Source organism: Polyodon spathula, chromosome 37, assembly GCF_017654505.1.
Source record: "Polyodon spathula isolate WHYD16114869_AA chromosome 37, ASM1765450v1, whole genome shotgun sequence".
Classification (NCBI taxonomy): Eukaryota; Metazoa; Chordata; class Actinopteri; order Acipenseriformes; family Polyodontidae; genus Polyodon; species Polyodon spathula.
In genome coordinates this window covers 410,582-434,441 of record NC_054570.1, presented here as the reverse complement: position 1 = coordinate 434,441, position 23,860 = coordinate 410,582, and the positions used below count along the sequence as shown (strand labels likewise).

Here is a 23,860-nt window from a genome sequence, read left to right as displayed (position 1 = left end):
ATAAATTAAGGGAATGCCGGAGAACCCAATGAAAATGACTTGGATTGCCCTGTATCTTTGATTAAGTATATATAGATTGAGATGTATAGTTTTTCAAAGTAGTGAGGTAGCTTTTGGAGACCTTTGCAGCATTGCTCATAATTAATTTTATTTTCAGTTTACAGAAGCGAAGTGCTATCATAATAAACTGGTAAATATAAGAAAAGAAATGATGATGCTACATGAAAAGACAACTAAATTAAAGGTAGGTGAACAACAATGTGAAATGCTCATGTATGGTCTGACATACTTAATCCAATTCCTATACAAGTTCTAGTCTAGGTCATGGTGATGTCATTTTCAGTTTTTCTCTATTGCCTAAGAAAGGCTAATATCTGATTTAAGCTTAACATTTGCAAAGACAGTTGACACACAACAGGTTATTGTGTTGGTATCTCAAGGTGACCTACTTTTTCACATGGATGGCACTTTATTATTTGAGCTGTTGAATATATACACACACATCAAACCGTGTTAGGGCAGAGAGTAGGAAACAAGAAAGGAACTCCAAAGGTTGTCAGTGTGATTTGTGTCTCATTTCCAGAAAAGAGCACTGAAACTTCAACAACAAAAACACAAAGAAGCACTGGAGAGAGAACAGCAGCAGGAAAAGGAGCTTGAAAGGGAACGGCAGCTGATTGCAAAACCTGCAAAAAGAACTTAATATAATAGTCAAAGTTTGTGCGATCCTTATCAGTTCAAGGGCTAACAAGAAAGTGCTTGTAATAAAAACTGGGGGAGGAGCAGGTGCCTAGTTAGGTTAAATTAAATATTCCATGTTTTCCTAGAAAATTATTAACATAGCGATGTAATTACTGATCTGCTGTTTAACTTGTGTTGACATTTACTTGGTTTGTATTTCTGCCCTGCTTGTTAAGCATGAAAGAGAGCCTGTATAATGCTTCATAAATGGCATTAGTTGATTTTTTTACATGAATGATGCATTCTTTATATCACATGTTCTCCCCCGTAGCCTTGCTGGGATGGAAAGAAGACTTCGATCACATATAACGGTTTGTTCTATTCCGGGTTTTACTGTAAGCCTGATTACAATATATAACAAGGTCAGGTGTGTCTAACCAAGCGCCATATGGCAATGCAATGGCTCAGACTGCTATGTATTAAAGTGTCTGCGCCTTCCATCTTACTTGGGTATTGTCGAAATGTTTTTGTCGGAAATGCAGCAAAGGTCTTTAAATGTAACTCTCGCAAAATAACAGAGTATGCACTTGACTAGTTTTTGCACTAAGGGTTTCGATTTATAAGGCAAGAGGTTGCAGAAGATATTAATAACAGGTGCCACATTATCAAAAATGGGATTCTCTAAAACTGGATCAGTCAAACAAATTTCATACCTAAGCATAAATGTATTCAATAATTGATTGACTACTGTATTGACAGACAGCGTTGGTAATCATGTTGCACTGCTGGTTTTTAGGGAGTGGTATCTCTGGCTTGGTTTCATATCACAAGCCATACTGTTTTAATTTGGCTGACTATATATTTACACATCTGTTAGTGGAGTAGGTACCAACGCCATTGGAGTTGTTTCAGTTCTAGCACAAATCATTATCTTTGGTAAAATATCTATGTGTTGAACTGGTATACTATTCAGAAGAATATCCTCTTACTCTTTACCCTGGGAAGATCTTATATGTACCAGATAAAGTGAAGAATGTTTGCATAATCATTTTAATTTGATGTACAATAAAACAAAGCATGTGCTTTTAGAATACCTCAACAGATCAAATTGAGGACAAGTGTTGCAATGTCATTCATGCGTCTCCAAAAGTTATTTTACATTAAAAACTCAGAAGTACTTCTGGTATGCAGTATTCTTTTATTGCTTCATTTAGGTCTGTGCTTGGTTGTAGCAGACGGTTGCAATTCAAATAAAACATATTTTAAGTTTTCTAACCAAGTTCCTGATTGTCTGTCCTTTCTTAAGATCAAAAATGTATGAACATACTTATACTTTTTTTTTTGCAGCAAAATTATACTGTTCAAAAATGAGGGGTTAATAGGCTTTTTTGTTGCGATTTACAGATTTTTATAAAGGATACATCAAGTACAGTACAATATTTGTGTTTTTATTATATCTCATTTCCAAATGAAATGCACATGTAGCCATAGCATAGCCTGTTGGCTGTAAAGCTTTCTTAACCTTAAACAAGGCACCTTTTTGGGATACAAATGGATTAAAGTAAGAGAATAGGTTTTACCACCACAATGTATTTTGTTGACCTGATATTTTGTGTATTTGTACTTGGATCTACTGTCTTTAAAGAATACAAAGCTTCCTATGTCATTTTAATGTATGTATGTATGTATGTGTGTGTATATATATATATATATATATATATATATAATCATACCCATGAGTGTCCAATAGACACTGTGTTGTCCATTGCTATCAATGATGTTATCCACAGTACAGTTTCATAAAACCACTTGAAACTTTGTAACAAGTCTGATGCAACAAAGGTTCAGCACCCTATAAAGTATTGAAAAAGGGGTTCCATTTAGCCATCAATACACCCAGAGTGGCTATCTGTTCAGTGCAGTTAATTGTTAAATTGATCTGGTACTGAGTAACACTTTAAGCTGTAGCTGTCTCATAATAGCTTCTGTTAAATTTACTGGTGCTGAGAAAACTGTTGCTGTTGACTGTACCAGCTCGGCATCAGACAATACTGCTGAACTAGTGAAGCCAACAGAGTTCACAGAAGTACTAATTATAGCAATAATAAACTCTGAGCTCCTTAAAGGTGTGTTGGAATTCAATTGACCCTACAAGCATGAAACCCATATTACATGAAACCCATATTAATATGTTGAAGACTAAGGTAAGGTTAACTAATCCACATAGAATATAGAGCCTCCTTCATACTGTACAATCAGGCTGTCCCACATTCATGTTCTTTGGGTTTTTATAACTGCTTTGAGGCTAAGTGTCATCTGGAAGGAATTTCAAAACCATTCTGTGTCATGGGAGAGATAAAGGGAGCATGTTCAGTAGGCAGATATATAATGATCTCTCTGATGGAGTCTGATATTGAAACGTGAACAAGATGTGAAAGCGACTAAGAAACTAATTTCATTAACATTTATCATTCATTCAGGACCCCATTACATTAAATGGCTTATTTACTAGCATGCTTGCTAGAAAGAATAATACATAAAAATGTATGGCTAGAATACAATTTTCCATTTTCTTTCTTGCTTAGAGATCTTTCATCATATATTATAATGAAAGTATTTTATTTTGCTATCTTAAGTCTGAAGCACATCTATATGAGTTGACCCTCCTATTATTTTAAGGTGCTTCGCTCAAGTGCACAACTCATTCACAACAGTATGCTGCTGGACTCCCAAATGACTATAATGAAAAGGCAACTATTTTATAAGATTATTGCCATACCCTTTAACCTGTTCTTTTTAATTAATAAAAAGCACCAACCCCTTAAACACAGAAACGCACCACAGTCAGCAACCAAAAACGTATAAGAGCGAAGATCCCTACAACGATTCAATTAATTTAGCGTTCCCAGGTACAGTAAACTATCGTATAATAATTTGCGATGCGAATAATATGTACAGCTACTCGATTGTTGAGATATAGTAGTTGCGTCACTTTGACATTTACCGCTAGCTGAGATACCAACCCAACTAGTTTCCAAACGTCAACGCGCAGCTACCAAGTGATCTATGTCCAGCTCAGCTGACAAGTAGCCTGTGCGCTATTTTTAAAGTGTGGAACTAATCAGCTCTTAAGCAGCGATTTTTGCTATTTTTTATTGAAAAGAAACTACAGTAACCTCATATATAACTACAAAAATGTAAATACGAAATTGCCAATAATTAGAACTCGAAGAATTTGCTGCACGAAACACGTATTTATTCCCCCCGCCCCTCTTCCCCGCTGGAGTTCTAATGGCGTCCAAGTCATAATTAACAGTTTTAACAAAGTTGAGAGGTTGTCTGAAGAGTGCACTTCCTACAGTGGTAAGTAAAGGAAGCTGACATACGGTAAGTTTCAATTTAACGTCTTATCTTCTGTTGCATATGCATGACATAATGACATGTACGACGTATATTGGTATTGGTGTTTGCAGCGTGGTACGTAGTACACAAGATGCAAAAAAAAAAAAGAAACACGTCTCCTTTACCTGATGTAATGCAATCTTATGTTACATTTTCAAAAAGTAACATTTAAAAATAATTGCATTTAAAGAGTTGATATTTGTTAAACATGCAAAAACAACAAATGCAAATAAAATTAAGTATCATAAGTTGATGAATAATTTAAAAATGACAAACAAATAACAAAAAAATAATAGTAATTGGACAAGCATCTGCTATATTTGATTCTTAATCTGTGGAGCTATGACGTGTATTTTTAACTGCAGCTGCAAAATGAACAGCAGCATGAGGGAGGGGTTCCAGCTAGTGCCAGCCTCTAATATCAAACCCCTTTTTTAAAACATAAATTCTGCTCGTTTTTGTGTATGTGTTTTTGATTGCTTGAGGGGCTGCCTTCAGATGCACCTGACAGTTTCTTTCACTGGATCATAATTGTGCTTGCAATCGGTGTCTGGTAGCAGCACTAAACCTTTAATGGCTTTGGCTGATACTGCAATTATTTGTATTTCTTTATGTGTATCAAGTTGTCAGTAAATGGGAATATGTAGTTATATAGTTCTTGTATACTGTAGATATAATTATAAGTAAGGCGTTAAAAGTTATATTCATTATTAGGGTGTTATTTGCCCAGGGCGTGCAGAAATTGTTGTGTTGTATCGAAACATTAAAATAAGTATTGTACCGGTAGTTAAACACGTTGTGTGCGATAGCATATGGGTAATTAAGAGGTGTAAATACTTCAGCATAATTATATATTGAGACTTTAGTTCAGAAATTGTCTTCAGAATAAATATATGCTTTTGTTTCCAAAACAATTCAAGTTGAATGGCTTAATGTGTACAGTATAACGCTGCAAAGGTTTTACCAGTAAACACAACTAAAATCCTAAACAGCATGTTTTTTATTAAACGTTTTTATCAGGATTTAGCATTGATTTTTACATATTAAATACATTAAATGGCTACATTGTTAAAAAAAAAAAAAAAACTGTTGTAGCGATCTCGGTTAAAGCAGGCAGGCGCATCACACAGGGCGAGGCATTCCATACACAAGCAGAGGGGCGCGAACCCGGGACCTCTGTGCAAAAGAGCTGGCTTCCTTGCAAGGAGCAGATTTCGGGTTTATCTCTTCGTGTTGTGATTCTGTCACCTCCCAGCCCTGCCTCCCCGTGCACTCTTCACTATCAATAATAAATCAGGAAAATGTTGACCGATATGAAAGTTTTTTACCAGTGAAGGACCGTTCTGTGAAACCAGCCATAATGTTACCTTATGTAAGGTAATCCAAGATCAGTGATAATCAGAGTCCGTGAAACCATCTGGTAATGATGAAGAGTTAAATATGTATAGATTTGAATCAACCACATCGCTGGGGTTTTTGGTTTTGTTTTACTTTTGCTGTGTAATGTAGGCCTAGTACAGGCAGTTTTTGAAAGGATTGTGCAATTCAGGAAAGTTTTAAGAATGGGAGTGTCTTTTATTACAGAGGCGGGTCAAGAGAGTTTGTACTGAACTGAGATTCATGCTGATGTTTTCTTGTAGCTAGCTATGGACCTTCTACAGTAAGGTCTTTCTTTTAAATATACTATAGGGGGAATTCACAGCAATGTATTTATTCAAAGACTCTCATGTATTTTTAAATTGTTCATTCCTAAAATCCAGGGGTGCCTGATACCCCATGCAAAAAGACATTCTGTACATGTATTAATTAGTTGTCTTGTGTAAACAAAAGCAAAAGATAGAGAAGCAGTATGCTGCCAAAACACTCCTTAATGGGAAACGAAGGAAGATAATCCATGCAGTATCCTTGATGACGTAAAAGCAAAGGGATAAAGGAAGGGGTGGTTCTGGTGATGAAAGAGCAGCCCTTGATTTGATCTTAGAAGGCAAGATGGAAGAATAGCGAGAGCCGGTGCTTGGAATTAAACACAAATTTCTCCTGAATAGGTTTATTGCCCTGTTCTTTGTGCCTGGCACACTCGCAAAACCCGCTGCAAGGTCTGAAGTCCAACTATTAGCTTAGTTTTATAATGTTATCATTTTATTGTTGAACTAATGGTTTAATAAACTATTTGTAATTGCAGATTGGGCAGTACTGTTGGAGCAAGTATGGCGAGTCCAGTTTTCTATGCACAGCGCCTGCTGTGTCGCATCGGGCCTGATCTACGGAGTGTCTGTGGTCTGCACACCACCAGCAGCTGTGCCTCGAAGGACCACTACAAAGTCCTGGTGGTGGGTGGTGGAAGTGGTGGAATTACCATGAGCGCTCGGATGAAAAGGAAAGTCGGAGCTGGAAATGTAGCCGTCATTGAGCCTAGTGAGGTAAGATATTCACATTTAGTGTGATTTTGTAAAAAAAAAAAAAAAAAAAAAAAATTTGGGAAAGAAAATAGTACATTACAAAATGAAATGGTTCAAGTAGATGGCGTGTGACTTTAGTTAAAAAAAAAAAAAAAAAAAAAAACGTTTACACATGTCTGATCATGTTTCATGTGTTCTAGCTTGATAGAACACATGGGAGAACAGTGTGAGTTCTAGAATGTGTGTTCACTTGCCCCGCCCATGTAACATCAGACATCCTGACTGAAAAGTAAAATTCACCCCTTTTGCTGTATAATGATACATACTGGTTGTGTTAACATTGGAAATATAGGGGTCGTAAGTGTTACTTTAAAAATAACCCTAATCCAGACCTAGGGATCATTTGGAAGATATTGTTTGGGTAAAATTGAAGATGTTGTCGTTGGGCTCATTTGGAAGATATTGCCATGGACCGCAGTTTGGAGCCTCTTTTTTTTTAGTACAGCTACCTGAATATGAAACTTTATTTTATTCCTTTTTTTTTTCTTAAATGAGTTTAAGCTGTGTGAATTGGACTGGTGTATAAAGCGCTCTGTTTCTGTATTACACCTGCCTCTGTTTATGTGTGGTTTCAGAATCATTATTACCAGCCACTCTGGACTCTGGTAGGAGCGGGTGCAAAGACTCTTAGCACATCCAGAAGATCCACTGCTAGTCTCATCCCCGCTGGAGTTAAATGGATCAAGTCCCAGGTGCAGGAGTTTAGCCCAGACAAGAACTGTGTGCGCACTCATGATGGTAAAGAGGTATCTACAGTTCTCAGTGTCAGGGAACGTTTTTAACTCTCAATTGAAGCTGTTTTGTGGTGTGCTTGCCATATTCCAGCCTAGAGGCGTGTTTCATGTAATGAGCTGCAGTGGGAGGGGAGCCTCGGAGACACAGGTTTGCAGTCAGCTCCTTGGCAGCTCTGACTGTGATTGAGAAATATTTAAGCTTCTACAGGTGTGCAATATGAAATGTTCATATGATTCGGTGAAGTGCTCCTATTCTTTTGAACTCCCCATTACAATGCACTGCTTGGAAATGTTATTTTAACTGTAAAATGCAGGTCTTGCAGAATGTATTGTAGTTAAAAGCTTTGCAGAACGGCCTCTTTAAATGATGTATTACACTTATGAAGACTGGAGTGTTGTTTCTAATGTTGACAGTTTGTAATTGCATCTGTGTGTTTCTCTGTGTTGTAGATATCATATCAGTATCTTATTGTTGCTCTTGGGCTCAAGCTGCATTATGAAAAGGTACAGTTTGTTTATATTTATGTAATGGTACTGAACATATATTATTCAGGGACTGGTGTCATAAGCAAAACACTTTGCGTTTAAATGCTTTATGACCTAGCCAGCATTATTATAAATAATCATGCTTTGGACACTAGGTGGCACCATAGCTCAAGAGACAATTCTTCCAAAAAAAAACCACAGACTTTGAGAAATCTTTGTTTAAAAACCAGAATACAGTAACATTTTGCTCTAGAGCTTTTTAAATTAGGCAATTAATTTACCGGATTGCATTTTGCTGACATTACATGTGTTCAGATGTTTCATATAGTAATTTGAGTTATCAAAATATTCGTTACAGAAAGATCCTACCAAAATGCGGATTTTTATGTTTTTAACCATTTTAATTATATTCTAAGCGATACTCTTTTTTTATGATTAGGCAGCTTTTTAATTCTACCAGAAATGCATTGTGCTGTGCAGAACATTCCCTTGGCTGCTTCAGCTCTTATTATAACTGTTTGTACAGTAGACCACCAGGTGGTGCTGTTGGAATATCAAGGCAGGATTTGTAAAACAACCCTGAGCCTCACCTAGGAAATGACATAGCTCTGGTACAGATAATTAGCATCTGCGTCAAAGTAATTATACTGTTAACTTAAAGCGTCACAAAGCCATTTTACTTATATTTTAGAAACATGGGTCAGGTTTGCTTTGACCTTTTGGCTAATTTTGGGGTTCAGGGTCAAATTACACAAAAAATAATTGATAAAAAGGTGTGGAACACATTTACAAGTCAGGTCTGCATGTTGATCTCTTCAGATGCATTCAGCTTGAGTGTAGAATGTGAAATAGGAATCCCACTGTGTATATTAAAGAATATCAATAGTGTCAGGATTAGCTCCACTGTAAAGCACTGTTGTGCTATCACACATCATGCTAACTAGACTGCGGTATCACAGTCTCCCATGGATGAGTACTTTTGAGGTGCCATGCTGCATGCAGCGAGTCGTGGTGCCTACGTTTTCTGGTATTTATTTTTCTCACCATACAGATTAAGGGTTTGCCTGAAGGTTTTAATTATCCAAAGATTGGCTCCAACTACTCGGTTGAGACAGTAGACAAAACCTGGAAGGCTCTGCAGGATTTCAAGGAGGGCAATGCTATCTTTACATTCCCCAACACGCCAGTCAAGTGTGCAGGTGCGCCACAGAAGATTATGTACCTCGCTGATGCCTACTTCAGGAAGGTAAAAAAAAACAGGCCTCAGTCTAATGACATATTCTCATGTTCTGTAATGGCACTGTTTTATTTATCTATTTTTTCATACTGCATGCCAGTTAAACCAGACTGTTTGAACGTAAATGAACAGACATTTTCAACACAATCGAATAAGGGAATGTGAACTATTTTTCGACGTCTTCGAAAGCAGCCTTCAAATATTGTATCAATGTATGTTTGTTTTGAGATTTCTGTTTGCAATGTTTGTTGTAAGTGCAACACTGCTTTCTGACAGTATTCTGAACTGATTTTTTTGTTTTTGTGGCATGACAGACAGGGAAAAGATCCAAAGCCACCATTACATACAATACTTCCCTGCCTGTATTATTTGGTATTAAGAAATATGCCGACTCTTTGTGGAACATTGTGAAGACACGGGACCTGAATGTGAACCTCAGACATAACCTCATCGAGGTCCGGCCGGACAAACAGGAGGCTGTGTTTGAAAAGCTAGACAATCCCGGAGAAACTGTGGTTTTCGAGGTCTGTGCAGCTTTACTATTTATCTGGTTCAATTTATGTTTGTGTCTTGATTTAGGACTTGGTTGTAAAAACAAGAGCAAACCTTTCATTACAAAAGTAATAATTTCCATGAATATTTAGCAACAAGTGGAGGAGGATTCAGCCTTCTTCCTGCCTTAGTAAACAATGAATCGCTGTGGTAGAGCAGTGTAGGATTGCGGCTCAGCATTGGAAATATTTAGTAAAAGTTTAATATGGACCAAAACAGCATTAAATAACTCTCTCTCTCTCGATTGCAACACTATTTTATAGTTTGCTTTTTGACTAACCTGCATAATAGATTCCAAACAGTTTATTTTATTTATTAACATTTTTTTTTTTTTTTTTTTATAAAAGAGTGATTACACTATGTAACACAGTTTTTGTTCCTGGGTAGTAAATGTTATTTACTAATTGCTTATGCCTCAAAAGTATAGAAAATGGCTATTATTCCCCACAAACTTTGCTTTTGTGACCAGGACAATGATATATCAAAATATCACTATTTCCAATTGGAAAACGGGCAAATGTGTGTCTTTTCATTCACATAAAGTGAGTAGTTTTTCGAGATTTACGATTATACTGTAAATTTACAGTATAATCGTAAATCTCGAAAAAATACTCACTTCTAAATCTTTTGTAGTCATTTTTGTATTACTTTAGTATAAATACATGTTAATTTGGATTCATGTGTTGTTTTTTTCTGACTTTATGTGAATGAAAAGACACACATTTGCCCGTTTTCCCATTGGAAATAGTGATATTTTGAAATATCACTGTCCTGGTCACAAAAGCAAAGTTTGTGGGGAATAATAGCCATTTTCTACACTTTTGAGGCATAAGCAATTAGGAAATAACACTTACTACCCAGGAACAAAAAAAACAGTTGTTACACAGTGTTATTGGCATTTTCAAGGGAGGTATTGCTTTTCAAAAATGGGTTTGCCCTTAAATTTAACACTTGTTCTCCATTGATCAAATAGAGGACCCCACACAAAGTAAGTAACCTTCAGGACCTTACCAGAGATGAAACACTGAGTGCCACCTGGGGATATATTGAAGATAAATTGAAGAAACTACTGTAGTTAAGACAAAGTGACTGACAAAAAGACTAATTCAGTGAAAGCTGTTGATTTGTATGAGTTAATAGGAAAGACTGAATGGGGTCTTTGTTAGGCTGAAGCATTTGTATATGATTTTTGGTTCAGTCATGCTGGAACTCTTCTTCCCTTTCAAATGATTTATATTATTATGATACTCTGGCCACAAAACATCTTCCACATGCTGCCTTTCAAAGGAAGGCTCATTTGGTATTTTTTTTTAATAAACAGATGGTTTGTGTGGAAAAGGAATTGCTTTTCTCGGTCACTGGCATTCGACCCAAAACCAGGCATTACAGGTTACCCAAGTAAATAACATGTGATGGAAAAACAGATTTGGATATCTTGTGGTGTTTATACAAGGCAAAAACCTCAAGAGGCCAAACTGTAGCGTAAAGTGTAGTAGCTCACTCACGGTTTTGTTTCTGTGTTCTGTAGAAAAAGTATTTTGGCTTGAGGTTGGGAAGCTTATCCTCTGCAGTTTACGGATTTGCAAATGTGGGCATACCTTCGTGTTAAGCATACAGAAAAACATTACACTGGTTGTCTAGATTGACTGTATTGAAGTTATAAAATAATACCCAAACTAAGTGATCAACAACCAGACTGTGTTTCACTTGTACTGATAAAAGCAGAGATTACTGGCTTAATACAGGTACAGCATACTGCACATTTCCCCATTGTAGTTTTGTTACAATGCATTATGCTGCCATGAATACTGTGTATGGAGTTCAGAGAGAGAGAGAGAGGCAGAGGCTAAGCAGCAAGATGCGCAAATTAAAATTAAAGCAAATTCCTGGCTGTCGGTCAGCTGGTCATTGGATTCTGTTCTTTGCGAATGTGGCTGGATGTTTGTTAATGTGCACGCAGCTCCAGCAGGCAGATATGCAGTGCGATACACATCACACTTTCAGACGTTTTCAGACAGGCAACCAGCTAGCTAGGCAGTCCAGAAACTGAATTCAAATAATTTTGCAGTGCAGTGCAAATTGCTTTTTTTTTGTTATTGTTGAAATATGCAGATCTGACCTTTTTTTTTTAATATACATGCCTTTTTTTTGCAGTATGAAATGCTTCATGTTACTCCTCCAATGGGACCCCATGAGGTTCTGAAAAACAGTACATTGGTGGATGAAGCAGGCTGGCTTGATATAGACAAAGACATGCTGCAGCATAAAAAGTATCCCAATGTATTTGGTATCGGGGACTGTACTAATCTTCCTACTGCAAAGACAGCTGCAGCAGTCGGTAAGCTCTCTCTACTGCAAGATAAGACACAGTGACAACTTGGAAGTGTTACAAAATAACTTTGTGATGTATTCTAATGCAAGATATTAATTTTACACAATGCGGTTTTTGAAGCAGTATTTTTGATTGAGGAACATTTTGGCTCCGACCTGATTCTTTGTAATTAAAAGCAGATATGAAATGAAGACCGAGGGCAGCGACTTACGCAAGCAGACAGCTGCTAAAATAGGGTAGAGGAATTTCCCTGCATGGATAGGATTTCATGGAGGCACAGGCATTGGAGCTCTCTCAAAATGTTCATAACGTGCACTTGATCTGAGTCAGGTGCAGCACTGTAACAGACAGGCTTGTTATACATTTAAAAATGTGCACACTGAATCCAGTCACTTTAAAATATAGGTAAATCGCATAGACTCTTAGTTTGAGCCAAAACTAATTTGGTGAGGAGTGGTGGGTGGGTCCCTCAAATACCAGCTGTACCCGGTTGCAGAAGACCAGAAAGCTGTTGGAATCTGAAAACTAAATTGCAGTGTCTTTACAAGTCTTTAGTTTGTATTTGACTCATAGCTTATAAAATTCAAGGGTTCTGTAGTCTGGCCAAACTGTATTTGTCAGAGGGGGAAAAACCATGTAACATTACACAGGCCAGGATTCAAGCACCATGAAGTCACAGAAGGAAAGATTGGGCTGTTCTCTTTCATCCGTGTTCACATCCGCAAAGTGTGAAATCACTTGTGCTTATTGTCAGCAGATTTCTCGTTTCGATTGGAACCTTGGTGGTTTTAACTAGCATGTGGTTCATGTAACAACTGTCAAAGCATGTCTTTGTTTTTTAAATAATGTAGTGTTGAGTTTTTATTTTTTCTTCCAGCGGCTCAGTCTTCAGTTCTTGATAGAACTATTTCAAGGGTGATGAAGAAGGAGAAGCCTGACAAAAGGGTAGGCTGGTGTGTCTTGTGAACCCTTCAAAGGAACATATTTATCAGCCAGGTTTTATTTGTTTAAAACTGTTAGTGTTACCACAAACGGACAGCCTGGGCCAGTGGCTAGCTGACCAATAGAAGGCAATATAAAGTCAGCCCGTAGGAAGAATAAGAATGCAAGCCACCAGACCATGACAATAGATCTGAAGTGGGTTCAGTGAAAGCTGCATAGCAGTTACTGTGACCAGAATCATTGTAAGACCATTCTAATAACAATGACCTAGGCACAGTCCTCAACTTTCTGAGTTGTTTTAAATATCATCTGAAGATGAATTCAGAAGCATACAGCAGTTTGTGAGTCTGAGCTTATAGCTTCATTTGAGCAGCCACATGTTGCAGGTATTAAAACACTTCTGAATATTTTTTTTTTCAATCTGTTAATGCTAGAAATTGGTCAAACATACCCTGCAAATATGGTTCTGATGCATAATATTGCTAATATTTAAAGTGCTTCTACTGATATGTTTGAGGTCAACCATGGTGCCATGAGGCATTCTGCCTTATCTTTCTGAAACATTTCTGGCACATTATATCTCTGCAGTCTGCATGGCTGGATGTACAGCTATGGCCCAATGTTTTGCATCACCTAGAATTTTAGGATTGAGATATAATTAATTATATATAATCATCATTTCAATCTTTTATTTAACATGATGCAATCAAAGAAACTACAAAATAATATCACAAAAGTCTACGGGGAAGCCATCATATTAGTACAGTATTTCACGTTCGATTTAGAAATGTCACAGTTTTCAATTTTGTCAGTTTTTCGTTATATGGAAAACTACAAAGCAGTGTGTAATTTCAATATGTTAACTGAACACTATTCGACAGGTTTCATTGTACTTTATGAAGCAAAATGAGTTAATTCTATAGAGTGATGCAAAACATTTGGCCATAGCTGTATAGTATGGGATGGACAACTTCACAGTTTTGTTTCATTAAGTACCGGTAATTCTATTTTATTGTGCAAGAACACATCTGTTCCAATACAGTTTCTGGTCATGTAATAATTGATTGTTCTGTCTGTTCATTTGTAGTATGACGGATACACTTCTTGCCCATTGGTGACAAGCTACAACACTGTTATACTGGCGGAATATGACTACAATGGTCAGCCTCTGGAAACATTCCCTATTGACCAAAGCAAGGAGCGGATGAGCATGTTCTACATGAAGGCTAATATGATGCCACATCTGTACTGGCACGGCCTGCTGAAGTGAGTAGTTCATCGATTTTACTTGTACTCATCAAGAAAAGAACCTGTAGGAAGGAGGATTTGAATGAGCAAAAGTAAGATAATATACATTGAAAAAGTTGTAAAGAAGCAGTATTTAATTTAAAATACACGTGTTGCTAACTGGCGTTGCTTCTTTTCCCAGGGGATTATGGGGAGGACCAGGCCCTTACAGAAAGATAATGCACCTTGGTATGAAGTAACCAGGAGAAGCTTCGCAGAAATCCTCACGTCGATTATTTTATGTGTCTTTAAACAGCAGATCAATTGCCATTCCTCTCACTTCTTTGCTGCTGGGCTTTTATTGTTTATTGATTCCTCATGTCGCCAGCAGCCTTAGCTTACTCTCTATCATTGTGAATTTAATAGAAAATGTAAACACTTCCTGAAAGATATGGGGCTACTGGAAATGAGCAGCGCTTACTGTGGATCCCCCAGTAGATGATTCACTAGCATCATGGCATGCACCATGCTTATGCTAAATTTGTTTTCATTAGAAAAATCATTGACTAAATTAAAAAATAAATAATAATAATAATAATAATAATGTGTTATAAGCTGAAACTCTTAGTGCAAAGTGTGAGATTGTGTGTTTTTTCCATTTAATATGCAGGTATTCTCGTCTCATTGTTCTTAATTGTGCTGTGTAAAAGTGACCACGTTAAGATAATTGTACAGAGATCATGGTAGCTGTACATGCAGACTTGCAAAACCATAAAAATGTGTATTATGTAAACATTAGACCTAAGATATTCAGTGTATACTGGAAATGGTGTATTCTATAATTTGTGTTTTTCTAACTGTAATGATCTTTTGGTAACAAACTACCTGTCTTTTGAAGATACAAAATTGGAGTAGTTAGGCTGCATAACTGAATTTTATGTGTATTGAAGATACTCAATAGGTGTTTCCCAATACTCCTAATAATAAAGAATATTTTACAAAGTGTCTGTTTTGCTTTTTGATTTTGAGATATCATTTATAAAATTTTACTCTTGCAGGTTTTAAGCAATTGGATTAGTATCCAGCAGGTTTCAAAACGGAGTGCAAAGACTAATTAATGTAATAAGCAGACCATGGAAAACTAATTCTGATTGAACATGAAGTTAGGCTGCTCAGAAAATGTGTCTCTTGTCTGGTTAACCGTTGCAGCAGTTGACTGACGAGAATGGACAATATAGTAGGAAGACTCAAAAGGGTTAAAAACAAGCTTCATCATTTAGGAATTTAGAGCACATTTTATTTGGATGAATACAGTTTAAGGAATATTAACTGCAAAACTGTGTTTGTATTTGCACCTTACTATACAATACAGAGCAGTTTTTTTTTTTTGTTTTTTTTTAATATATATATTGTTCAGATAAAAATCATGTGAAACCATCTCCTGTTTTCAGGTCATACTGTACAATGTCTGAAACTAGCAATTAAGAAAATGACCTCACTATTCCTGCTACACTGAAGGTGAAGGGGTTAACAGAGATGTGAGTGCCATGTTTGTCAAATGTTACAGCTGCAAATGTCCTCTTTTGAAATGCTTTGCTGCTGATCCATCCTACCTGACCGTCATAAACCATATTCTCTGCAAGAGCCTGCGTAAAATAGGAAATAGGCTTAATTTTGCAGGACTGAAATGACTGTACCCCTTCCATTTAAAAGTAGCTGATAAGTTGCAATGCCTGTTACATTGTTTTAATATATCGCATCAAAGAAATCAGAGTTATGAATTCGTTAAAGTCCCTGTACCTCTTATCACGTGTACAGATGACATCCTGTGCATTCATTAAAAGTGCATTTACAACTGCATTATAATTAGTAAATACAATGTTATGGTGTTTTTTATTGTAAGAGATGTCACTACAATTTGAGCAACTCCGCTTAGCTTCACAGAACTCTCACCACACTGCTTGAGATAAAAATTTCTTAAACATTAAGAGACACTCTACATACAACTTATTTAAATATTTTTAAGAAATATGAATACCTTATAGTATTACATTATCCTGTCAATACCTTGTAAGACACTCTTTAACATATATCACTTTTTTCATATATATATATATATATATATATATATATATATATATAATAGATCTTGTTAGGTTTTGCTTTTACTGTTTGCATTTTAGAGGAAGGCAGTTTTATATTTAACAATAGTTTAACAGGCTATTATTTAATTTAAACAAAAGTTTCCACAGGCTGATGTGATGAAGTTCCTGTCTCAGACTCAGTCCCAGACTCACGCACACTTATGGAATGAGAGTGTTAGGGGTGTTAGTATTTTATATTGAGCTTGGTGAACCAACAAGTATAATACAGCTTTGTTAATACAGAGCCACTTTTAGTATAACTGGCTTTCTTTCAAGTCTAAAAAAAGTAATTCAGTGGGTGATTTCAAAAACCACCAGTAAGGCAGGATGCTCAACTTGTGGTATATTCAAAATGCTGTAAACTTAGATGTACCCCTCTTAGCCACAGATTTAATAAACGTTTGACATATCAGTACTGGTACTAGTATTATTTCAAACTCCGCTAATCTGGTAAACATCTGTATGGTAAAAGGGATCAATCGGCAATTCCTCTTGTAGTTAGAACGAGCAGCCGAAATTGCACTTAAGAACTTGAAAGTATACTGGAATGGATGAATAAATAAATAGAATTCTGCCCCACAAAATGACAGCACGTTTAATTTTGCCATCTTATTAATATAGGAGCATGCTTACTTTGATTGTGTTAACAGCAGTTTTGAGTTGAAGAGGCTGCCAATACTGCTACTGCACAGTTGAGAAGAATGAACAGGTATCCTCCAGTCTTGTGCAAAAAGCTATGAAGTCTTCCAGAATGAGATCACTCATTTCAAATGTGTTTATACCAAGTAGTAATAAAGATACAATGGATGGGAGAAATGTTCAAGACTTTACCAAACATATTGTTAATTTTTACTTTGAATCAATGGAAAATATATTGTATATTGTCATTGAAAACTAATAATGTATTTTAATAGTAACACTATACCCAAGCAGCTACATGATTATTTTAGCATAAACATCTGTGTTGTCTTTCTTCATCCTAGATGCATCTGTGATACATGAAGTGTCAGTTGTTGCAGGGTCTTAGAAACTGTCAACTACAAGAGCTTGAAAATATGGAAGTACAGTGCAAGTGTGTTTATGACTGCCCTGAACAGTAAACATCTCTTCCGTCCCATCATTTTACATGGTCTCTTAATGTGGAGGAGCCCTTATTTTTGGCACGGGGGTGAATAAATGATAGACCGCTGCATGTCAAATTCCACAAGGCATTTCATTCCAGTATTTGTAATCGTGTAACCAATGTGGTAATTGTTTCTGCCAACTCTAGTATGTAGTGTTTACTTGTTAAAACAGCAAAGTAAAAAGAAGAAACTGAACTGCTCAGCCCCTCGCCCTGCATCTCAACACTATAGTGTTTGTCACACAATAGTTTAGGTAAGTACTACAATATCATGCAGGTGGTCTTGGTAGTGTGTGTTTAATAAACAGTAGTGTTTAGTTCACCCAATAAGCATACAGCACAAATAACTTTTCGAAGGACCTTTTAATGATATAAATTGCATCTCGTTGAAACTTTCAGACAGAAATAAATATCTCAATGTATAAAAACCAGAAGCCAGTATAAAATGTACATACAACAGCAGACTGTGTTTTTTTTAAATAAAATCTCAGCTGCCGGTTTCACACATTAAACGATAAGGCTGGATGTGTTTTCTGGTGGTTATAAAAAGCTTGTCTTCAGCATAGAGAGTGTTATCTGAAAAGGATAGAAAAGATGGATGAGATTACACATAATAACTGCAAGCAGAATTTGTCAACTTTCAAGACAGAGTTTCTATAAAACTGTAATTTAAGATTCTGCATCTTGTCTTAGAAATATGTAATCTGGGATGAGACACTGATACATTGGGTTGTTTCAACAAGAGAAAGGCCAGAGTCAGACCAGTGCCCAGTTCTGGGCCTCTCCAGGTTAAATAGGTAAAGACTTTAGATCCTAGACTGTAAGAATAATTAGTTCATATAAACAATTCATAACATGGTTGGAACCACGTGCTGGAAGCATAAGCTATTTTTCTGTACCGGTGTTTGGTTTTTTTGTTTAACACTGAACAGTATTTGACTGTAAAGCTCTAAGTATAACACATTCATTCACGCTTTGTATACATGCCCACCTTAGTACAATTATAGCAGTTTCATGATGTCGTTTTGGATTTTCTTGAAAACCGTTTGGAACAGTTCATCCTTTGATTTAGTTCCATTTAGTTGAACTGTCCGGGGGGGGGGGGGGGGTAGAAAATGACCATTATATAAAAGCCAATTAATTTATAATTATGAAGAGGTAATCTGGAATGGTTTCTTGCACTACTGAAGTAATTTATAACCTGATACTCACCCACATCAACGTTATTGTCCTCCATTAGTTTTTTGTGCTTTAAATACATAGGCCAAACATGGCCATCAAACAGGCCAGGTGGATCGGGCACTGTGTAGTTCCTTGAACTGAAAAAAAAAAAAAAAAAAAAACCTTGAAAAAACGGTTTCTCTGCTCATTTTGAAGCAAGTTCATAGACTGACAACTCTGCATTCCAATCCACACACACCTCTTGTTGCTAGAGATATTCAAGAATGTAACAAACGGTACTGTACATCATTACTTACACACAAAATTCACGGTACACACAGCTATGGAAAGTTGAAACAAAAAGCATTCAAAACCATAAACCTTTAACATTTATTTTTTAAAATCAAATCAGTGTTTAGTGCTAACTCACCACCTCCTCATTTTGCAATCTTCATATGGAATGGAAAGAAAGTATCGTTGGTTTAATACGTCGATCAACGGTCTAGAGACAGAGAAAAAGAAAAAAAAAAGAGTTTTAGAAACAGAACATCAAATTAACTGTTATTCAAAACAATGTATTACCAAGGATGAAACTAACTGTCAACAGCTGCTATACAAATAATGCATCTAGCCCAGTCCAACTAGCCTAATTAATTAACAGCAATAGCCTACTGATTATGACTGCCGGGATAAAAGTAAAACACAACCATTAACAGATCCCACTGCCACACTGGATTTTACACAATAATAGAACTCTTGGTGTTTATTCCCCCCCCCAGAAAAAAAAATATCAAAGTTTAAATGATGTATTTCTATCTTAACTTGACACAATCTTGTCCTTGAACACGACCCGTACCATTTACCAACTATACCTTGCCTGGTGGGTAGCAGAAAATGAAGACAGAGTTGCAGGAGATTTAAAACACTGACTGACGCATGGGGAAAAAAATGGCACTGTTCTGACATCAGAAAGCCACTGTTCATTGCTCGCTCTCCCTGTCAATCACCTGCTTTGCTCAAGACTTTGAGAACACACCGCCACCTGCTTTAGTGAGACTATTACAGTTCCATTATTACTAAATGACTTATTAAAACATCCGACTCATTTTTAAACACCCTGCCCTCATTCACTATGATAAAAAAAATATATATAAGTTTGCATAGTTTTGCACAGCAAGATAGCTTACATACAAGATACACAAGTGTTACTTTTAAAAGATCATCTAATGTACAGCCCCTTTAGAGGAGAATTCTCTGTCGGGGCCCCACAGTCTCCATTCTGGTGGCAAGATGGTTTAAATGCCAAAAAAGGTTAATATGTGGTACACTCACAAACACAATAGAGTACTGCCATAAGGTAGTTACCCATAGGTGTAAAGCAGAAAGCCCTCAACAATAAGGATGTGAATGCCCTCATCCTTATCGTTGGACTCCAGTAAAATGCCAGCATCCAGAGTGTTGTTGACACCGTGTGAGCGCTCAAACTTAACAGGGTTTTCAATCCATGCATGGATGGTACTCATCATGGCATCCATGTCCAGTGCAGTGATAACTACAAACAAAAGAGATGGATTGAACTGGACGCCCCTAACACACAGGGAAGCCCAACTTAAAAGCGAACACAGAAAAAAACCCGGAACTTCACAGCCCCTTGATAATCTGTCCTCTCACGGGCAAGGCTCATCTGGGTTTGTGTTGTACTGGCACGGTTTCTGGAGGCTTCTTGGTTGGTCGTGTCACTGTCGCAGTTTTACAATTATCTGAACAAATGCATTTCACAAACACTCCCATCATTAGTTTGGCTAACAGATTTTACTAAAGACAATGATGAGAAATAGAACATGCAGAAACATGAAGAGGACAAAAAAACAAAACTAATATTTTTGGAAAAATATAAGCTACAGGTGTAGCTTTTTCTAAACACTTTATTGAGGTATAAGTAAAGACATCTTTCTTACCATCATACTGCTTAAACCCATGTTCGTCTTCTTCAATCTGATCTTGAGGCTGAATATCAATATATATAATATGAAAATCTGTCATGTCCAGGTCTACTACAAAACTGTATCATTGTGTGCCTTTATTTCATGGCAGTATTGCAATTTCAGTTTAATTACTGTTATTGTTGGTGACTCCTGGAATACATTACAGCAACAATAGGTATGTATTAATGAGAAATGTATGCCAAAATATATTTTGCATTTTGAGTACACTGTCTTTTTTTTGGGGGGGGGGGTTAAGCTATTGCAACATGGTTCATATTTGGAATTAGTGCCGCTGCAACACACCACCCAGAGATTGCAGTTGACACAGTAATCACAATACTGTACATGTATAAACTGTATTGCAAGAATATCTGGCTCCGAAAAAGTGTTTATCTTCCTCGTTACTTCGTAGCACAGAACAAACAGGAGTAGCTGCTTAATTGCACCGCTCCTACTGTAATGTGCACTACTCTTCAGATTGTCAGCCAACTTCAAGGTTAAACTGAAGATCATGCAGGGCGCCAGTGCGGCAGCGGGCACTGCATCACAGCCACTGCGTTCACCTCGTTAAAACTACCTCTTTAAAAGAAAACAATCCCCGCTAAAGTATTTTTAAACTCACCTTGAAAAAGTCATCTTGGTGAACAACGCAGCAGTTTGGCAGGACCTGGATTAATCTATTGGTAAGAGTTGTCTTGCCGCCGTTTGTTACGCTGTAATAAACACAGACACAAATTTTACATTCATAAACTACTACCAGTGTCTGCTTTTAATACTCTAAAGAGCAATATATTTTGGACAAACCAAGCTCTCTGTTGTGTACAATACACACACACACACACACACAATGGAAAATCGATATCACACTTTTGGAATAATGTCCTTACACTGGCAGTGCAATAGCTATACTGTAAACTGTGCAGCTGTCGTGCAATCTCCTAATGAACTGACAGCACTGTTCCCAGCTTTTATTTTTTATTTTTATGTATTACTCAAAACTCTTATTTATGATTCAAAACGAATTTATCTGGGAGAAAAAATGCCGGTTTGGACCACAATTGATATAAAATATTTTTAAATATGGTCCAACATAGGCTTACAGTGTCTAGCACCTGTAAAAATAAAAAGTACCCGGCATGCATTCTTTATCGTTATAGTACGCAGAACAGCAGACCCCTGTTACAGTTACAACCCTCCACGTGTTTGCTATATACAGGCCTCTCTGTAGTCTAATAAGTGCACGTCTTCCACTTCCCCGTTATTAACTCACCCGCCAATGCCAATGATGAACTTCATGTTGTTCAGAGTCACACGGAATCAAAAACAATACAAACTGGACGATTGCAAATCCGGATCGGACTATTCACGTCTGGAGTACGAGGATCGGAAAGAAGAATGCCCAAATAGAGAAGGTAAAAGCAAACGTCAACTACTCAAATTATCCATGTTTCAGATTGGAGACAAACTTCACGGATGTCGCTCGGCTTCAGAGTTCAAGCAGGAAAGAGCTCGCTTCCCTCGCACGCTGCGCCAGATACTACTGTCTGATGAACGATTGGCTATTTAAAGTGTGCACGTTCTGAGGAAAAATCGTCAAAGCCAATAAGACGCAAAGGAAGAGGCTCGCCTTTTTTTTAGTAGCAAATTCATTCTGCCTTAAACCACAACTTATTTCTTCAGTGTTTTGATATAATATGCATAGACTGTTTGTCCAGAAGCGGGTTACTTTTGATTGAGCTGTTAAACTTACTCAACTATGTTACACCACGCAGTTTGGTATGTACAAATTCAGCCGCAGCTACAGTGGGCTGAACTTGTTTACAGTAATAGTCAAACTCTTGGCTTTGCTTGAAAGCAGTAGAAAACAGATGCGTATTTTATTAATAGTGTGTGTGAGAGATCATTAAATAGTTGACTGTTTATAGGAACGTCAGTGGAATACGATGTGAATGACTTACTACAGTATATGTGTTCTCATTTACCTTTTAATAAACCTACAGATTCGAATATGTCGGCAGTTTACCCAAAAAAAGTTTATTGTTGTCAGGTTTTTAACATACACTTACAAGGAAACTTTCAAAATGATTTTGTTCGTGTGGTAAGCGGCACAAAAGAGTACTGTATAAAAAAATGCCCTTGTGATAGCTGTGCAAACCCCTGCCTTTTGGCACATACTGCAGTTTGGTTTCTTTTTTTTAAACACATACTAAGTTTCCCGCGATCCATAAACACATATGTGACAGGCCCCAGACGATGAGTGTCAGATCAAAGGGTACTCTGAGTAGCAACTTTATGCTTAAAGCACACTGTGTCCCATAAGTTGTTTCTGCAAGGCCCAGATAAGAAACAGGTTCCATTTTATTATGAATGATAGTGCATATACTGGATGGCATGTTAGCAGACAAGGGTTCAGCTACAGGGCAGATGCTTGTTGGACAACTAACGATTTATCTAAGCAAAATCTGCAAATTCTTGGAATTATTTAATTAAAGAACACACACAAGTTACAAATGCTGTTCAAACGGTATACTTGTCGTCTTCTGATACACAAAACCCTGAAATATGAGAAGCTTGTATTGCATTTTGCGTGCATCTTTACATTCAACAATACACACTATTTTAAATCACCAGTTAACAAGTTTACTCACTGGCCCTCCAGGTGCCCTCTGAGTGCGTGGGCCTCTGTTCAGTTACACTGGCTTCACTGGCTAGCCCTCCATTATAAGGATAGCAGCTCCATAATTTAAAACGATTGCTAGGGACAAACTAAGCAACCTTTCAATTCTGCTGGAATTGGCATGTAAAGATTCAGCACTAGGACAGGGCTCTATCTCTGATCATTGCTTCTGGCTAAAGGAAATTATCCTTACATAACCATTGCAGGAGGATCTACTGTATAAGGCATGCTGGGTCGTGTTCACAAAGTGCATAACCCAGGGCGAAGTTGATCTTTTTTCTAAAACACAATGTTGATGTACAAACATAGAATTGGGGTATATTGTGAATATAGCTCACTGTGTCAGTGGTATTAAAAGTGTGCTAACCTAGGTTTTAAAATTATTCTCTACTCTAGTTTTTTTTAACCGTCATGGGCCTCTCTGTTGTGCTGAAAACTTTTGGGGCTTTACTTTGTATTTGGGGTCCTTATGCATTGATCATATCCGTTGGTCTTTCTGGTGACCACGGTAACTACCTTGACTTTACACCAAACTTCATCAAATTTATCATACACTCCTAGCCTTTTTAGACGCTTTGGGATGCATCTGGCAGTAAATCTTGATTTTGTATAAATATTTGGTGTGAATACGTTTGCTGTAGGTCACATGGTATGATTTAGCTTAACCATTACCTTTCTTATGTTTTCATGTTCTAAAAAAACATTCACCAGAAGGGGA

General features: G+C 37.0%; 2 protein-coding genes and 1 long non-coding RNA gene across 7 annotated transcripts; 2 read left to right on the top strand and 1 right to left on the bottom strand.

Moving 5' to 3' along the window:
- Positions 1–75: 75 nt before the first annotated feature.
- LOC121304130 lies at positions 76–1,952 on the top strand. Its single transcript, XR_005947924.1, has 2 exons — positions 76–244; positions 584–1,952. It is a non-coding gene; the product is annotated as an uncharacterized LOC121304130 (long non-coding RNA).
- Positions 1,953–3,704: 1,752 nt separating this feature from the next.
- Positions 3,705–15,042, top strand: LOC121304433 (sulfide:quinone oxidoreductase, mitochondrial-like). Of its 4 annotated transcripts, none has more exons than XM_041235591.1 (10): positions 3,705–4,044; positions 6,266–6,503; positions 7,118–7,288; positions 7,727–7,780; positions 8,814–9,008; positions 9,314–9,523; positions 11,706–11,889; positions 12,761–12,828; positions 13,913–14,091; positions 14,255–15,042. In XM_041235591.1, exons 2-10 carry the CDS (start codon positions 6,291–6,293, stop codon positions 14,310–14,312), a joined length of 1,332 nt encoding a protein of 443 aa, XP_041091525.1. In that variant the 5' UTR covers positions 3,705–4,044; positions 6,266–6,290; the 3' UTR covers positions 14,313–15,042. The 4 variants fall into 4 exon arrangements, with proteins under 4 accessions (XP_041091525.1, XP_041091523.1, XP_041091527.1 ...); XM_041235589.1 differs by having other exon boundaries at positions 3,705–4,068; XM_041235593.1 differs by lacking the exon at positions 3,705–4,044 and adding an exon at positions 5,218–5,503.
- A 2,625-nt stretch (positions 15,043–17,667) lies between these two features.
- On the bottom strand, positions 17,668–21,991 carry LOC121304425 (nicotinamide riboside kinase 2-like). 2 transcript variants are annotated; one of them, XM_041235571.1, is made up of 8 exons: positions 21,736–21,987; positions 21,088–21,178; positions 20,439–20,487; positions 19,846–20,032; positions 18,911–18,982; positions 18,532–18,638; positions 18,311–18,406; positions 17,808–17,895 (listed from the first exon to the last, which is right to left on the bottom strand). In XM_041235571.1, exons 1-7 carry the CDS (start codon positions 21,759–21,761, stop codon positions 18,321–18,323), a joined length of 618 nt encoding a protein of 205 aa, XP_041091505.1. In that variant the 5' UTR covers positions 21,762–21,987; the 3' UTR covers positions 17,808–17,895; positions 18,311–18,320. The 2 variants fall into 2 exon arrangements, with proteins under 2 accessions (XP_041091504.1, XP_041091505.1); XM_041235570.1 differs by lacking the exon at positions 18,311–18,406 and having other exon boundaries at positions 17,668–17,895; positions 21,736–21,991.
- Positions 21,992–23,860: the final 1,869 nt, after the last annotated feature.

Coding starts and splice junctions, on each gene's coding strand:
- LOC121304433 (XM_041235591.1), top strand. CDS start 6,291: ATGGCGAGTCCAGTTTTCTATGCACAGCGCCTGCTGTGTCGCATCGGG. Junction 7,781..8,813: donor TCAAGCTGCATTATGAAAAG/GTACAGTTTGTT, acceptor CTCACCATACAG/ATTAAGGGTTTGCCTGAAGG. Junction 11,890..12,760: donor AAAGACAGCTGCAGCAGTCG/GTAAGCTCTCTC, acceptor TTTTTCTTCCAG/CGGCTCAGTCTTCAGTTCTT.
- LOC121304425 (XM_041235570.1), bottom strand. CDS start 21,761: ATGAAGTTCATCATTGGCATTGGCGG. Junction 20,033..20,438: donor TGGGTTTAAGCAGTATGATG/GTAAGAAAGATG, acceptor TTTTGTTTGTAG/TTATCACTGCACTGGACATG. Junction 18,983..19,845: donor TTTCTGCTTTACACCTATGG/GTAACTACCTTA, acceptor CTCTGTCTCTAG/ACCGTTGATCGACGTATTAA.